The sequence below is a fragment of the Ciona robusta genome, chromosome 12 (assembly GCF_009617815.1).
Source record: "Ciona robusta chromosome 12, ASM961781v2".
In the NCBI taxonomy this organism is placed as follows: domain Eukaryota; kingdom Metazoa; phylum Chordata; class Ascidiacea; order Phlebobranchia; family Cionidae; genus Ciona; species Ciona robusta.
The window spans coordinates 1,764,924-1,777,086 of record NC_143246.1 but is presented as its reverse complement, the minus strand read 5'-3'; the positions used below and the strand labels follow the sequence as shown (position 1 = coordinate 1,777,086).

The 12,163-nt window shown below is 34.5% G+C and overlaps 1 protein-coding gene across 1 annotated transcript; it reads right to left on the bottom strand.

Annotated features, from left to right (window-relative positions):
- Positions 1 to 6,444: 6,444 nt before the first annotated feature.
- LOC149726352 (S-adenosylmethionine decarboxylase proenzyme-like) lies at positions 6,445 to 11,913 on the bottom strand. The gene is made up of 8 exons (XM_089889838.1): positions 11,550 to 11,913; positions 10,661 to 10,747; positions 10,107 to 10,233; positions 9,491 to 9,593; positions 8,854 to 9,062; positions 7,922 to 8,014; positions 7,375 to 7,530; positions 6,445 to 6,986 (listed from the first exon to the last, which is right to left on the bottom strand). The coding sequence occupies exons 1-8, from the start codon at positions 11,678 to 11,680 to the stop codon at positions 6,837 to 6,839; spliced, it is 1,056 nt and encodes a 351-aa protein (XP_089745964.1). The 5' UTR covers positions 11,681 to 11,913; the 3' UTR covers positions 6,445 to 6,836.
- Positions 11,914 to 12,163: the final 250 nt, after the last annotated feature.

The following is a 12,163-nucleotide window of genomic DNA, read 5'->3' as shown; positions in this document are numbered from 1 at the left end:
GGAAACTGTCGATTAGGTTTCGTATTTCATAATATTACACCCAATTGACCCGATACTACCGAACAATATAATTAACGCCAAAACGAACCAAAAGAAAATATATGATTCTATCTAAGCAGGATACATTGAACGCCAAACCCACATAGTTTACGGAATCTAAAAATAGAATTGATTTTGAAACTCAGTCAATTTATGAATTTTACGGACATGGAATTTTATTATCTGTTAGAAACACGCCTGCTTAAACCAATCTGCAAATATTTGTCGCTATTTCGGTATAACTCATTCAACTCGACTTGGTAAGTGTTTACTTCGACGCGTTGTCTTTTAGCCATAGGTATGCTTGCTATACAATATCCCGTTATTCATAATACGGTTTCGAAGACAACCAGGTGAATGCAAATATTTGCCAAAGGACAAGTCAGTCTTTTAAAGCTGTGGCAAAAAGTTGGTTAAACTGCCCAAGCTATGATTGAATGCAGTTTAGACTCTAACCTATGAGTATATGGAACGTGATTCACGTTGGCGGATGTACACCTCATAAATATGATGTAATATGGTGATTGCTGGTCACTGCTGCGGAACGACATGCCCATTTCGTGGTCGTTTATTTATCATAGACGATACCCGTTATTCACAACATTTTCGTTTAACCTGCTGCAACTCGACGCATTCAGTGGAGCTATAAACCTCTAATCTTGAACTGTTAGTCTGTAATAATTTGCAAACTTTAGTGGCGAGCACTAAATCTAGTTTTGCTGCTAATTCCATTCTCTTCAATGTTTTAATTATTCGGATTTAGCACAACTTAAACTCGATTACTAAAGCGCATTTTTCACACATCTTATACACGCTAGTATAAAGCATACACTTTTTTCTTGAAAAACGGACAATAAAATACGTGGAATGCGTAACCACTAACAGTGTACAACGTGTTACGGTAAGGGTTTTACAGGTGAATTCATACGTGTCAGTCTGGTCGCGAGCGGCCATTACATTCCTTTTACGCAGTCTGACCCACGCGCTGGACGTGTGGTAACAACCTTTTAATGATATCTCGTAAACGACAATTAAGCGTGGTATTTATATTATCTGTAAAATAAGGCTGAAGTTCAAATGAAAATGTCCATCATAAAACACCGTATACACCTAATAGTAAAGTACTGTGGGGTAAGATGGATACCATTAGCAGATAATATCCCATATTTCCTAACCGTGTTAACACCGTTATTTTAGAATCGTGAGAATATCGTCACTTCTGTAAATACACTTGGTTTACTACAAAATAGAAGGATAAACGAGAACGAAAACATGTTTCATCTTGCCCCAACCTACTATTTTAACAATAAATAAAACATTAGTGCCAAAAATCTCACTTGGATACTACTTGGACGTTGTACCTATATATTGTAATTACATCAAAATAAAAATACTGCGTTATCTGACACATCTACAAATTTTACAACATACGATTTAATGAGCATCCACACTGCACGAGTGCGATCTGATTTATGAATAATTTTAACAGAAAGACCGTCAATCAATTAGGTATTTGCTACTGTAACACACCCTTAAGTCTATAACATACAGTATGGTGGGAGGAGATGGGACATCTTATAACTCTATTTTCTTGTCCCATTTAGTAGAAAACAAAAGTACATTTAAAGAATTATACAACAATATCCTCACGACTCCCATAAACCATTGTTAATTGTTTAAAACACGATCAGGATATTTCGTTATTACATGCTAAAGCTGTCTCATATTCCCCTCCCGACTATAACATATAAAATAGTCCGCAATACGAGTGCAAAAGTTTAAAGCGCCGGTATTAAATCACGCTACAAGCAAGACAGTATCAAAAGGTTTATCTGATTTCAAAATGCTTTTACAGCGACCGCTGAATTGCCGCGAATAGAATCCCACGCAGTTCGCCCGAGGGCATAAGGGCGCTTTTGATTTTAAATTCCTTACAGATTCGTCAGCCGTTCCATACAGCCACCCACTCAATACTGTGGCCTAAATATAAACTAAATCCCTTTCTCACACTATACCGCCCCAGACGTATTGTTCGTAGTAAAATAATAGACTCAAGTAAAAGTTATACTTCATAGGCAACAAATAATCCAAAATATATTTTTAAGCCGAAATCATTACGTTAACTAGAACCATCAAAAATGTGTTTTTTTACCAGAACAGATTTTTCTCAATACTTGGTACTACTGCAACAGCGCAAAACGCTTTACTATTCCACTGCTTTCTGTAGTGCCCTATCCTACGAACCGTAACACCTTGCATATAGAATTGCACACCCACAAGCCGCAAGACAGCGACTCGTCTAACAGTTTAAACAGCCGTTTGTTTTACCCTGTAGGCAGCACTCGACGCTTGGCAAGAACCACGCCTTAAAACCTAGTATTTGCCGACGTACTGTCGCTGAAGAAAGCGCGAACTCTTGCGTTTCTTCGCCCGGCTGTATCGCTCCACTGAATTCGCGCGGGTCACGCTTGGCTGTTTTTCTTCACAAGGAATTTGATGACGTCACAGGAGAATTATCTTTTCTCGCGCGGTATGTGTGACGCACTGACGCCCATGAGAAAATCTGGAGGATTACCGGCTTTGCTGTATAGCCAAATTGCCACTTGCTAATATATAATAAAAGGGAAGGTAAATTTAGAAGGAAGGGATACGTTGCGCAATCGTTTGTATTTATGTCAAAGTGTTGAAACATCGATAAATACGTAATTGCAATTTTTAATCTATGCTACAACCGAAGCTTTGGCCTATAGTTACCTAGCAGTTTAAGCGTTCGTTTTGCAACCAAAGGATATTTTATATTACGCAAAGTCCGACTCAACTACTGAACAAAAAAACACTTATATCGTAAAACTAAATTAAGCTGTTTCATTTATTAATACCTAGATGTCATTTACATTGTGTGCCGTATCCAGGAACTAAAACGAATTTTAATATAGTTTTAAAACGGATGAATTTCTTTTTATTTATTGCATCCTGTTTATAAAATATTATCCGGTTATGTGTCTCAAATATCGTCCTGGACTGTTGCTAAATATTAATATCTTATATTCTGTTACTTCTGCTACCAGGAATATTGTAATTAATCTTTTAGCGGCTTTTCTGTTTATTTTGTAAAACAATGGGTTCTTTCATATTGCCAGAAAGCAAACGAAACGTCGGAAATATACTGCGTTTTTCATACCAGATAAGCGGTTAAAGATTAATTAATATCTTATCCATGTATTACTGTTAAGACTCATGACTGAAGTTGTGGGTTTAAAATTTCTTGCATAAACTAATGAAAACTCGTTTAGCACGCTTAAAATATAGTAGGGTGGGGGAAGATGGGACACCTTTAGAAAATAATAACCAAATATTCCGGTCGTGTGGAAGTCGAGAGGATACGGTTTTATAATTCTTTGAATGTCCTTTGTTTACTACAAATGTAACAAGACAATATAATGAAAAGGTATCCCATTTTCCCCACCTTATTATATTTATCTAACTTTCAGAGCAGCGTTCCGGCTAAAACTCGCCCTGTCCAAACTACACTGTGGTCGCCTGAGCTCTGCAAACCGAAATTGCATTTGTCTCATACTTATGTACCAGATGTCCCACTGGGACTGGTTTACTATAGAGCTGCCAGCAGCTGCATAGGTTTGTATGACATCGTAGTCAAAATATCCAGGCGCTAATGAACAAAAGGCGCAATTTATATTATTTCAGTCCTACGCGACATCTATACTGTATAAACAAAACAAGAATTGGCTATATTGGCCTATATTTATTCAGCGTGCATTTTTATATTGTACTCTGCTTCTTGTATTAACATAGTATACACTGTGTTATTATAATGAATATTTAAGATAACTGCATATCTGGATCGTTTTAAACTGTAAATTTAGCAGCCACAATTTTATTTCGCACTTTTACCCAGCAGTTTTTACCCCCAGCGTGTTTATTTTAACAACTGTTGTCTTACAGCTAAATTGCCCTTTTCTTTGTTGTTGTAATTAAATGTAGCTACATTTCGTATACTATATACTTGAAAAGATGAATAAAACTCGTTTTGTGTCACATATAAATAATTTTATACAATAACGCATGCAAAAAAAATGTCATAACTTTTATTAAATATTAAATTTTTAGGTAGAATTAACCTCGTTTTAAAGGCGAGGCACAAAAATATGGTTATCTCGCTCTATAAAAAAAACGAACAATGAAAACACAGCTGTTATTATATATAGCAGTTTTTTACACACGGAAATAAAACTGTTTTTTTTACACGTAAAAGCAATGTTGGGCATGCAGTATTTTACAGTAAAATTGTTATACAAATTTTCTGCAGTTTAAGAATGAAATACTTGAAAATATATAGAAACGTATTTTTGCAGTTTTAACACCTAAAATGAATGTAATACTAAAATGATTGAATTTTATTCTAAAGTAATAAAAAGGCAGTAAAAACTGGAGATTTCATTTAAATGACGTAGTTGCTTTTTCATTTTAAAGTCAACATATCTAAATATATATAAACAGTTTAATATAATTTGTTTTAATACACATTATTATACCATATACATATATGCACTAAACAAGTGAAAAAAGCAGGCAAACAAATTATGGATACCGATAACTGTTTTTCGTTCAGTTGATTTAGTTCCATATTCATTCATTCAATCAAACAGGTTCACGGCCAAGTAAAGCAGAACCAACATCAGAACTATTATTGAGAAATTAACAGCAAGGTCTTTTAAACTCCGAGCATTAACTGTTTCCATTTGGATGTGATCTGTTGGCTTGTGACGTAATATAGTACAAATATGTAGGTTGTAGGCCTTATCGAACCAGCAATTATTGTTTATTTTTAATATGACTGCTTGCTAGCACAGCAGTTTTACGCTGCAAAAAGTTAGTTAAAAGTAGTATAGTACTAGCAGGGTGGGGTAAGATGGGACCAATTTTCATAGAACCATTTTTTTTATTTTCTGGTCCCTGTTGGTAGTAAACAAATAACATTCAAAGGATTGTAAAACCGCATCCTCACGACTCCTATAAACCGTTGTTAATGCTTTAAAACACGTTTAGGATATTTGGATATTATGCGCTAAAGGTGTCCCGTCTTCCCCACCCTACTATATTATAGCATAGCGTTTATTTAAAATAATAGCAAACTTAGATTGTAGTATTTTACATAAAAACACGAAAACTAGTTTATTTTATTGTTAATTAGCAATTTGGTGCTTCGGAAAACAGTTAAAAAACCCTGCCTTTATAGCAGTTTGCCACGAAAAGAAACGGAAATTCGGTAACGTGTATATAGCTATGGTTTGTAGTTCTTAACCTGTTGTATAGGTACGCTTTGTGCTACAATATTTAATAAAAAAGGCTGTAATTTTGCCCTTTAATGTGTTTTTTTAAATATATAGAAATGTAGGAAAGGTTAAAAGCCGTTGGTATACATATATGTTGCAAAAGTAAATATTCCAAGGCGTTCATCGTCATTAAATTACGGAGCATAAAAGCCTCTTTAAAAACCGCACGCCCACTCAGTGGCAAACTAAATACAATATCTAAGGCTAGGCTGTTGCAACTGCGTTAATAAGTATAATGGGGTGGGGGAAGACGGGACACTGTTTAATTAGCACAAAACTTCCAAACGTCCTGAACGTGTTTGAAACAATTAAACAACGGTCCATGGAAGTTGTGAGAATACGTTTTTATAATCGTGTGAATGTTCTTTGTTTACTTCTAAATTGGACGTGAAAATAGAATAAACAGGTGTCCCATCTTTCCCCACCCTACTATATTCTTATACATGCAAAACTTGGGACATTATAGAAAGCCAGAAATTTTGCATATAGAAAGCTATTATGTTAAATTTGCTGTTCAATACAACACACACTGACCTAGTGGAGTAGCAAATACAAAACCACTGCTTTAATTTATGCTGTTTGATCATAACCATAAAACTGCTACTGTTTAAAAGCGTATCTTCAAACTGCTTTAGTCTATAAAATATGCAGTGTATATCTATTGCTCTTGCTTTGCTACGTGATCCAAGCCAGGTACCCCCTCTTAAAACGTCAAACATAAGTGCCCACTGTGGCTTAGAGCAGCGTTCTATAGTTCCTTGAATAATACTGCTGCACAGGCGAAACATTTCCGCCTAAATCTGTAGCGCTCGTTTGTTGACTTCAAAACTCGTTTAGTGCAGTCAGCATCCATTACTATTAAGCATGTACATTCCTCACTTTGGAAAATGAATGTGTTGAATTAATCACACCTCCTACGTACTGTTTGTACAGGACAGAGCGAGGCAGGCTTTTACAGCCAATATTAGACGTTGTAAAACCCATCTCACCCGTATTGAATTGAAATACGACCATTGTATAAAACCCGCGCGTCGGAAACGTTGTGAAAATAACACATCATTGTCAGCTTTATTTATCCGAAGACATAAATTATAGATTTTCAAAGACAAACAAGCTTTTATCACAATTTATCAGAAACATGTTTTTGGAAAACCGAATGTAGTACAGTGGGGGAAGATGTAACACCTTTAGCACCGAATATTCAAATATCCTAATCATGTTTTAAACAATTAACAACGGTCTATGTAAGTCGTGCGGATACAGCTTATTAATTCTCTAAATGTTCTTTTTACTATCAAATGAGACGAGAATTTACAACGAAAAGGTGTCCCATCCTACGTTAGATGTGTAAGCGAACATAAAAAAAAAACTTTAACAGAATTATTACAACTACAGTTTTTAACGTTGCTTGTAAAAAGGGCAACAAAATACGCGATATTAAAATTAAACACCATTATTTTTTATTTCCTTCTTCAGCTGGCTGTACCACAAACTGTAGTCTTGTAGTTGCGCAACTTGACGATCCAACCTCTTATAACCGGGCACTTTTATATGAGAGAAGTCGTCCCAGCTGGTTGTGTCAACGCATGAAAACTGCAACATATCGTGGGTTATAACTGGCAGGGGTAATTTGTTGGTATTTTTTCTAGGGCAAATTTTTCATTTGAATTAGGTGTTAAAATATGTGCATTAAACAAACATAAAAACTATAAAAAAGTCCTTGGGCAAGACACTTAACTGCAATTGCTCCAAGCCAGTGGTCACTAATGATTTGTCCAAATTATCAGCTAAAGACAGCTATACAAAAAAAAATTAAAAAAATACCCCCAAAAATACTCACCCACAAAGTGACATACATGGCAACTCATATAGTGCATGAACGCCCGTGTTATAAAGATTGGCCTTTTCTGGCCACGCGAGGATAAAGTGAGTTACATAATTCATTACCAACATACACCTCGTGCACTTTGTTTTTACTTACATGGTTAGCAAATAAGGTCATGGACACGACTTGTGGTTGAAACAAATTAAGAACCTTCCCGATAAGTTCCTTATAATCTTTCATGATGACGTTCGTCTCAAAACTGACATAAGAGAACTCTGGTTCAGGTGTGACATGAATCGTCCAATATTGGTTCTGTGTGTAGAGGTAAAATTCAGTTATTTCTTTGACTATGATACTCAAGGTACACCAAACCTGAGTAGCAGGCCTATTTTCTGCACTGCATTAAAGAGCAAATACTATGAATCGATAAGTTAAATTTGTTGCTTAGAAGATAGAAATCTATATGCATCTTCTTTAAGCCAATTAATGAAAAATTTCACCAACCCAGTGTTCAATAATGAGTTGTCAAAATTGTCACTCTCATAATAAAATTTTAACCACAAAGTTCACACGTGATAATAAAATATTCTCCACAAAATTGCACACGTGATAACTCGTGAGGATGAGGTGTATGAACTTTAATTGTTTTCACTTAATTTTGCCGACAGTTTATTTTCAAGATATAAGCAACGAAATATGTTACCTTATCCAACAGACCATTCATAGAGTAACCACATGGGTCAAATAGAATCGAATTTATTTTGGATCCAGGTAGAATATCAGATATTCCAATATCCTGTGAATATGAAAATTTGATTTGATAAACATAAGATTAAACAATTAACAAAACATAATTTTTATTTATCTTTTCGAAAACGTTAGCGAAAAAGGAGGTTTGATACATTTTTTTGTAATGTGTATCTATAGTCTATACATACAACAAAACCAAACATACACATGCATGATAAACTAAATCCCATGTGTTTTAGTTTCCTGTGTCTTTTGTTTGAACAGAAAACGATCGGATATCAAAGGTTAATATCACAACTATTTTCTATGCATTGCATTGCAGCAAAAATAAGTTTTAAACAAAATCTTATCCTATGTTAGAATTTTTGTTACTAGAATAATGTGTTGTGTCTTTTGATCAAAAATTTTAAATTTAAAAAAAGTATAATAAATTTGTGGCAAAATAGCCCAATGGCGTTTTGGTGAAAAACGAAAATGTTTTTATACAAACAAAAGCATGTAGGTATTTAAATCCAGATTGGAACATTTGTTTCTTTATTCAGGTATTTATTATTACCAATTTTTTGCTCAATTTTTGTCTGAAGAAATTTGTTTTGCACAGATTCACACCAATTTTTTTATCCAATTAATCAAGGTTCATTATGGCGGTATTGATTACAAACGGGATTAATTTTTTTCTGAATCAGTAAAATTGCAAGTTTTGGTGAAAACATAAAATTTTAGGAGAAGGATTTTGGAATGTGTCTTTTGAACTTAAACAGATAGCTGTAATTCAAGTTATATGTACATTTTAAGATTCAATAATGTTTTGCAGTTTTTTTGTAAAACATTTATATTTCATTAAATAAGTTACTAAAAATTGACACTATAAAATATGGGAAATACCTCAGTAAACTTAGCTGCGTTTCTAACATTGCCTTTCTCATCACAGCGTGTGAACTTTTGCATGCTCTCTTCGCTTAGATTAGTCATCAGGATCTCCAAGGTTTGGTCTGGTTGATTGACACCAATCAGCGAAGTATTCTCCGGGTGGTTTAAGGTGTAAAGGTACCAACAATCTCGGTTCATTCGCCCAAGACAGTAAGATGCACTTTCTTTAAAAAAGATTGTATATATATATATATATATAGTAATTAAAATCGATCTGATAGTACAGTGCTGCTACTTAACTGAAGGAAAATGGGTTCTAGAGACCAGAGCTGCCTATAATGTGTTGACAAATTTTGCAACGAATGTCTTTAATGAAGCCATTTCCTTTAACGCTTATTGCTCAAGCCTTGTGGTTACTAATGGATTGTGGAAACTGACAATCATATAGATAGATAACAACAAAGTTGCATGGAATTGGAAACAGACATGTGACTGAAGCCATAAGTTCCAAAACCTATAAGGTACAAATGCACAGTAGAACAACAAAACAATTCCAAGTTATCTAACATTCGTGGATAATTAAGTTCATCATTTTAATGGAACACTTAACATTTACATTTTATTAATAACATATGTATATATATATATGTACCAGAAAGTATGGTATCCAAGTAAACTGTTTCGTCCTGAAAAGTTTTATATGGGTGAGGTTGGTTGTCCGGCTTTATGAAGTTTTTCCTCGAGTAAAAGAAATCCTGAAAATAATGATAAGTTACTAAAAATTAACACTTTTATGTCATACCCACAAGACGGAAAAACTAAAAAAATATATATATACCAAAATAGCTTTGTTAGAATTATTAATCAACGGCAAAAGGAAATTAAAAATCCTAAAAAAATAATCAATTAATCACTCACAAAGTTACATACATGATAACTCGTCAGCGGGCACAAGGTGTATGAAACATAATAATAATATATATATATATATATGAAAACGAAACATAGAAATACGTACGAAACATATGGTACGGTGGGAAAGATGGGACACTTTTAGCATGTAATATCCAAATATCCTGATCAAGTTTTAAAGAATTAACAACGGTCTATCGGAGTTATGAGCATACGGATTAATAATTTGTGAATGTTCTTTGTTTACTACCAAATGGGACAAGAAAATAGAACGAAAAGGTGTCCCATCTTTCCCCACCCTACTTTAAATAATATGTATGAAACAGAACACTGGTGTTGAGATAAATATAAATTACCGCGACTGTATCAAAACCACATTCATCCTGCACAAGTTGGATGATGAATGGCAATGCTTGCAAGCAGAGCGTCGTTCCACAAGTTTTTAAGATGATTCTTTCACGAGACACGAATAGACTTGATTCACTATCAACAAATACCGGCGTGTTAAACATTAAACAGTTTGTTGCCCTGACCACAGACCATGTGTTAGACACTCATACACTATACAGTAAGTCTGTGACTGTCTCATACCATTATTGGGGCATCCATGTGCCATGGAGTATATGATTCAAACTAAAGACACAATTTGGACTTATAAATAAATTATAAGAGGTTATCTATTCTTTTGCAGACTTGCAGTGGCTTCATACACCTCATGCATGCTTTTGAATTCATATTTAGTTTACGCAAAACAATACAATTGCTTGATTTTTCTTATTGTCATTTGTGTATTATAATGCAGCTGAAAATTAGGAACCCCATTAGTAATCACTAGATTTTTTTATCTTGCCCAAAACACATATTAATATTGTACAGTATCAAGTTATCAACCTTTCGTAAACTTATTTACCTTAGAATGTAAGCGGTCTGGTCTTGATGCTTCATTTCATCAAGTATCTTACAATGAACATGGGTTAAAATATTTTCCCATTTCCACCTGTAGGATATTAAAACCACTGTTTCACAAACCTCGTGCCCGCACATTGCCACTGATTTAACTTTAATATTTTATGAGTTGTTACAACTTATGTAGCAATTCACCTATAACATGCCTTATAGCAGTGGTTCCCAAACTTTTTTTTCATCCGGCGCCACTTGAACTATTAAAAATGTTTGCGGCGCACTTATAGCCAACTGCGTTAAGCGTGACATTTCATGCTATATTTCCTATTACAGTGGTTTCCAACTTTTTTAAATCGAGGCGATGCTATACGCGCATTCAAAGTATTTTTCGAAACTTTCTATACTTTACTTATGGGCATATGTGAAAAGGCAAATATCCAACCTGTTTTCAAGCACCTACAGGCTAAATAATCAAGGGGACAAGCGCTATTCAATAATTGGGAATATTTCTGCAAGCTTTCACGGCGCAATTGACGAGTTGCGGCGGCTCACCAGTGCGCCGCGGCGCCCACTTTGGGAACCACGGCCTTATAGTATAGGCGTTATGTTTTTTTTATTTTTTTACAAAATCTGTAGACATTAATGTTAAAATCCAGTTATATTTATAGTGTGAAAAATAAACAACTTCATTGAATCATTGGTTCAAGTGTCAAATACTAACTTAACTTAGCTTGTTTGTAGAGGCTATATACTTAACAGAAAGGTCAAATCTGCATTAAAATGTAAAACTTGGAGCGAAAACATATTATGACACCTTTTTTAAAACTGGGGGGGCATTTCATCCCAGATTCTCAGACACTACTTACTAGACGCCTATGTGTCGAGTATTTAATCACCTTTCAATTAAATTTGCTCCTTTCTTTGGTCCATCTGGTGCAGATGATGAAAACCAAATCTCCATTAACTTTTCGACTCCTTCAAAAAACCAACTTTGGGGTGCGCCATCTTTTACATCAACAACACTCATGACTACTTTGATAGTTTATCACTGGTGCAATGGTGTGTGTATTTGTTTCTCAATAAACTGACTTTAAAGTTTGTTTTTTTCGTCAGCTGTGTCAGCTCACATCAAAGCCCATCAGAAAATATGAATTTGCGTTGAAGATTGGTCAGGTATACATCATACATATACCAGCAATGTAATAATTAAGCCAGATTAACGGTGTACGTGTGTTGTTTCTGTGGTTAAAATAAGAAGGTTGTATGGTAAAAGTAAAACCTATAAAATAGCAGAGATTTTCGTGCTGAGTTTTATGTAATTTAAAACACGAAAAGTAATAACTGTACAGTCATATGGCAGGTCCAGTAAAAAATAGGAATCTTTTTGAACTTGACAAAGGGGAATGCAAAAATAAATAAAATAACTGGTATATATACTTCTTAACTGCTTCATTGCTTATACCTACTGGCTAGCCTCTCCAGTCTGCAAGAAATGAATTAGAGTACTAGA

Bases quoted from the DNA above. Each gene is read 5' to 3' on its own strand.
- LOC149726352 (XM_089889838.1), bottom strand. From the start codon at position 11,680: ATGAGTGTTGTTGATGTAAAAGATGGCGCACCCCAAAGTTGGTTTTTT. The intron at 8,015-8,853 runs GTATTTCCCATA...TCATATTCACAG, and splicing joins ACGCAGCTAAGTTTACTGAG to GATATTGGAATATCTGATAT. The intron at 6,987-7,374 runs GTAAGTAAAAAC...GATATGTTGCAG, and splicing joins TGACCTTATTTGCTAACCAT to TTTTCATGCGTTGACACAAC.